Source organism: Eurypyga helias, unplaced genomic scaffold (genome assembly GCF_000690775.1).
Source record: "Eurypyga helias isolate BGI_N326 unplaced genomic scaffold, ASM69077v1 scaffold27521, whole genome shotgun sequence".
Taxonomy (NCBI): domain Eukaryota; kingdom Metazoa; phylum Chordata; class Aves; order Eurypygiformes; family Eurypygidae; genus Eurypyga; species Eurypyga helias.
Window position 1 is genome coordinate 60257 of NW_010231930.1, and position 6000 is coordinate 66256.

At 38.0% G+C, this 6000-nt stretch overlaps 1 protein-coding gene across 1 annotated transcript in view; it reads right to left on the reverse strand.

Moving 5' to 3' along the window:
* The window catches only part of LOC104516813 (cubilin-like), a gene marked incomplete at its 5' end in the record, with an annotated part of 105659 nt that overhangs the window by 52880 nt on the left and 46779 nt on the right, over nt 1-6000 (reverse strand). The window contains 3 exons of the mRNA XM_010161265.1: nt 1433-1622; nt 3054-3235; nt 4490-4695. Coding sequence (XP_010159567.1) covers nt 1433-1622; nt 3054-3235; nt 4490-4695 — 578 coding nt within the window. The remainder of the gene's footprint in view (nt 1-1432; nt 1623-3053; nt 3236-4489; nt 4696-6000) is intronic.

Here is a 6000-nt window from a genome sequence, read left to right on the forward strand (position 1 = left end):
CCCTCTTTTTAAACTGAACACTCACCTCCTATAATTTAAGATGATATTTCTATAATTAAGTCCAACGGGGGCACAGTGATGATGTGTGTAGTCACAGGAATGCATTTCTTCAACCACTGCTTCTGTTTGGACTGTGAGTACAAAACCTAAAAGTCCTGACTTATAAGGATGTTCCTGTGCTACACAGTGCAGCAATAATGTGACCTACTTTACCATGAGGAATATCTAGCAAAAAAACTAAGAGCACCTACCACAGTTTAACACATCTTACATATTAGAAAGGAATGGTGCATATATAACCAATAATACATAAACAATTTAGACCCTCTTGAAATTGAAGTATTTTTCTTGCTCCACTCCTAATGTCTCAGCTATATGCTTAGACCAAGATGGATTCTTTGCTGGCATATCTAGTGGCTCAGTGCTGTCCCAGCACACAAACCCATTACATACTGACACTGTCCTGCAAAGCCCCAGGGATCCTTAGGCCTTCCATCCCCAGAAATCAGCCTTCTGATTTAGAAAGAAGACATTTCACTATGTCCTATTTAGTCTCTTGTTGAACTTGTTTAGAGAAAATCAATGTCACAGGAAGCATATTCCTTCTCTTTCTGGGAGTTATTTGTCAGGAGGTACATGAACATGTTGAGAATATTCTCCTTATTTATGGATATGAGATGCATTATCATAGAATCATAGAATGGTTTGGGTGGGAAGGGACCTTAAAGACCATCTAGTTCCACCCCCCCTGCCATGGGCAGGGACCCCTTCCACTAGACCAGGTTGCTCAAAGCCTCATCCAGCCTGGCCTTGAAGACGACCGGGGATGGGGCATCCACAGCTTCTCTGGGCAACCTGTTCCAGTGCCTCACCACCCTCTCTGGGAAGATTTTCTTCCTGACATCTAATCTAAACCTCCCCACTTGCAATTTAAACCCGTTACCCCTTGTCCTGTCACTACAGGCCCTTGTAAAAAGTCCCCTCCAAGCTTCCTTGTAGGCCACTTCAGGTACTGGAAGGCTGCAATAAGGTCTCCCTGGAGCCTTCTCTTCTCCAGACTGAACAAGCCCAACTGGCCCAGCCTTTATAGTGAAAGTTTTCGTATCACAATGGCCAGTGATTTAAGAATGGTATTTCAAGATGGATACTTTTTCATCAAAGCATATAAAATGTTTAGCTTTCATTAAATACCTGTGTAAAGAAAAATGCTCCTTTATCAACTTGCTTATTTTTAAAACACTGTAAAACAGTATATCTGAGAGGCCCTAGAAATTTGGTTCTAAAAAGCTGTTAAAATGCTTAATTAAAATGTCAATGAAAGCTTTCCCTCCATTAATAGCTAGGTCTTTCTCTTGTAGGGAAGTTGGTTTGGAGCTTTTTTAAGTAAAGCTTAGTATATGACTTTTAATCATGCAACCTACTGAAAACCCACCTCTAGCAATAGTGTGTGTAACAGCAGAAGTATCCACTGCATACCACTCCAAAAGAAAGCCTTTTCCCGTCACAGATGAATCTGACTGGAATTGGATTGTCATCGAACTGCCGGAGGATGCAAAAGAAGCAAGGTCTGCACCGCAGTATGTTGCAATAGGACGAGAATGAATGGTGGGCCCATCATAAACCTGCAGAGAGAAGAATGGTGCCATTCCTCACACTGGCAGACTTTGATCTGCTCCATACTCAGCAAGTTTCCCAGGAGAAAATTACCCTCTTTAAATGAGTGAGGGATCTTGCAGCAAATCCCAGACAGAGAGAAACCTGTCTTACAAAAAATGGAACAAAATCTCCCTTTCCATTATGTACTGTTAATTGTGAAGATTTCACAGAAGAAGGATCTGAATGGAAGACATCAAACTCAGCTCATTCCCCATCACAGGGCTGCTCTCTGGGGACACGGACTGGCCTCCCACGTTAAAAACTTCCACTGGTACAATCTTGTTCCTTGATGAGGTAAAAACAACATGATCTGCAAGACACTGTATGTTTTTGGGGGATTTCCCCACACACACAGAGGAACACATATACTTTAAATTCTATCAAATACATATTCAATAATATTTCTTTCATTTTATGTATTTATAAGCCAAAATTTTGACTGGTTAAAAGATGCTTCTCTTTTGCCACCTTTCAAACCTATTTGTGTTCCTGTCCTCTTCCTCCAGTAAAAAATGTCCATTAGAGAAAGCTAAGAAATATTCAGCGAACATTAACATTATATTAAAGAACTGAGGTGGTGTTAAAATCTGACATGAGATGAAGGAAGAAGTTATATTTCCTTTTTGAACTAATCTTAAATTTGGATATCAGTGAATGAATAATGAATTGAATATACTGAATATATTGAACTAGTATTAACTTTCTCTTTCCCAGAAATGAAAGAAAAAGATAATCAGTGAATCAGTTGGTTAAAACAAACAAACAAACAAACAAAGACAAGAAGAGATTTACCTTATTTAACTAAGCAGTTATGTTCCCCTAAGTTCAGAAAGAATTTGTTGACTCTATTGCTCAATTTTCCTTAACACCATGCGTGCAGTATTTTTTAGCCTGGTAAAAAGGCTAGATTGTGTTACAGGAGGGTACAGAAACACAATCAATCAAACAGGAAGAAAGAAGTACCTTCTTACTGCCAACAACAGATTACTGATCCAGAGAGCAAAGAAAGTGCAAGTAAAGGATTGTGCTTTGTAGGATTTTGAAGAAACCTTATTTTTAGAGGCCCTGAGATGTTATCATCACTGTTGTCCTCAACTGAACCAGCTCAAAGTTCAATCTGGTATCTGACGTGAAATTCTTGGTTTTGAAAATTCAGAATTATACCATCGTGGAATTATTTTTAATAAGTTTCAAACTTACAGATTGGAAATATCTGTTAGGGAGCCAAAGAGTATGTAACCCTTCCTATAGCTAATAATTACTGAAAAAATGACATAGCAAAGACAATAAACCACACCAGATCCTCAGAAATTCTTCCCATTCCTCTTGTAGGTTTCTCCATTCATCATCTGCATCAAAGTTAATTGAAATAAAGTAACTTCTCACAATGAAATCACCTTTAGCTTGTCATAACGGCATCTGTGATGATTTTCAATATCCATCTCCAGGATACGGACATGGATAACTTGTGAAGCATTAACACTTATTCGCCACTGGTAATTGGAATTGTGAGGGTAACTCCTGGGCCACTGTGGTGAAGCTATTTGTCCTCTGTTTCCCACGATGTCATTTCCATACACTGAAAAATGAGAAAGAGACAGCTAGTGCCTCTAATTCACATAGATTAAAAGAAGCATTGGGGCCCAGACTGGAATATAGCTTTCATCTCAGCCCATGTAACTTAATTTACTTAGGACTAGACAGTGCTGTGAGGCACAGACTTGTGTCTCAGACAGTCCTAGGATGCACATCTAATTATTTTCTTGTTGTGAGGGATGCTGTGTGCCCTTATCTGAAGGAAATTACCCACTTGAACTCTGTGGCTTTTCATGTAGGAGAGATGGGAAGATGGCACATCTAAATACCCCTGATTCTACCTACTTCATGTTCATTTCTTCCCAAGAAGCATTAAATAACAATTTTTGTTTTTAAATGCCTTTGTGAGTTCTGATGAAAAGTGCTTCTGACTTCAATGAGCTCTGAACTACTGATAATTCCTTTTGAAAATGCGTAGTAAAAGTCTCAAATAAGGAAAATTATTAGAAGTGTAGCTTGCATAATCAGAATGGCTGTGGATGTTTAGCTGCAGCAGTCTGTTCACGCAGCAAGTCAGACTGATGTTTGCAATGGTCCCTTGAAAGCCCTAGTTAACGGCATCTACATCCAAACTGGAAGACGGACACTGTCATACCCAAAAAGCAAAATGGAAAACTGGGAAAGAAACTTCTTTTTCTTAATTTGTCAGTTGCCTAATAAATGGAAACATAAACATTAAATCCCATTGCTCACTCTCAGGGTGCAAAGACATATGGTCAGGTATTTTTAACTCTAACAGGCTACCGGTAAACTGGGGCTGCCACACAAGAGTTTAGTGTATAACTCTTAACTGTATCTTCACAGCCCAATATTGCAGAAGAAAGAATCTGAAAACCATACGATCAACTGTTAGAAAACAGTCAATGACGTAGAGGACATTTTATTTTCTGTAATACATGGATTTTTTTTTTTTTTTTGCTTCTGGAAGGATAATACGATCAATTTGAAAAACTATTTTCTATTATGATAATTTAAAAAGACAGAATGTCACATCTAATTCTTCTGACAGCTGTATATACTTAATATAAATATACACGAGTTCTGTTCTGACATGTTTTAGAGCATCCCTTTACATTCAGCAGATATTTTACAAAGTATTTTTTAAGTGAATTCACAGCCTTGATGACACCAACAAACATTTTCTAATAAACTTTACAGGGCCAAGTGATCACTTTTTTTAATCACTTGGAAGTGTTATGAAAGAACAATAGTTTCCAGTTAAATAACATTTACTTACAGTGAGAGAATGTGGCCCTGAAGCCAACAGCACTGCCTGAGCTGTCTGAGACAAATTTGACCCACAGGACATGTCCAACAGTAGATGTATAATTTGAAGGCAAGGAGTTCCCGCAGAATCGTCCTGCTAGCATTCCTGTATCATTCCCTTCACGAATCTCCAGGTAATCTTTGGTGCAGCCACTACTATCTTCCACCTGAAATGTTCTGTTTCAATAGCAGTAGAAGAGCATTAGCAGGCATATGACTGGCATATTAGAGTTTGCCCTGCCAGGCCACTGTATGCCACCCCATGTAGCTGGTATCCTACTGTAACAGTTAAGAACCCTCCAGAACCCAGAAGTCACTGCAACAACAACCATGAAACACAGAAAGCCCCTGATATAAAAACCAGATTTTTAATATAAGCCCAGGTGAGATTATTTATTGGGTGCACATCTATTTCCCACAGAGAATACTTTCAGCCTTACAAATCAGTTTGCAACACTTTCAAATGTGTATTATTTCAGTATGCTCTCTGGTGAGAAAAAAACTGCCAGAGGCCTAGATTCATTCATGGTTAACACCTCAGAGTTCAGAAATCCCTTAGCAGTTTCTCCAGCATTATGAAATATTACTGTTTCTCCGGCCAGTGTGAATTCCACACAGCTGGGTGTGCAAAATAACAATGATTGCTATGAATTCTTCTAACCTAATTTTTACCTTAGAAAATAAATGGGATTTAGTAAATTCTTAACTATTGAACCAATCTGAATGCTAAATATATTGTAAAAATTATTATCTGTTACTTTAAGTGAAGTGCTTTGATTCAATGCAATATACACTTTTCAGAAGCAGGCTATGACTATATCATAAAGATTCCAGAGCATCTGGAATTCTCTTATAACCAATTCCCCAAATATTTGTTCTTTCTGATTTTCTGGTGATAACTCCTCCCCTTCAGTCCTGAATACAGCCACATGTTTTGTACACATGCTGTGAAACAGTTTCAACCACTCACCTGGACACACTTCAGACTAAGCTAAAGCGAACTCTCAAGTTGCAAGACAAGCATTTCTGTTGAGACATGAGTACTTCATGCCAACAAAACTTTATAAACCCCTAATATTAAATGAGGTAAAATAAATACAGCTGTCTAACACAATTACTCCATGCTTTCCAGTATTTTCAGCTTGCCTTTCAACTATGTATAACTGAAGAAAAAGAGTTTACATCTACTCAGTGCCATTTTATATAACTGAATGTATGTTGTGCTGATAGTTTCTGTTTCACACTGAATTTTTGCTTTGGTACTAAAAAGTTGTTATTCATTATTTTGTAGCAAATATTTTTTAAAATGTTTTCAGGGTGTAGTACTTTTTCTCTGCTTCAGTGAATAAAGGAGGAATAATGTCCTCTTTACTGAGCTAGTGAATCAGTACATGCCTAACAATTTTAGTTATGCAGTTAGCATGTTAGTGGGCAAATTTTCCTTTTGTCCTTATTAACTGCACATGCAGGTTTCCAAATCAC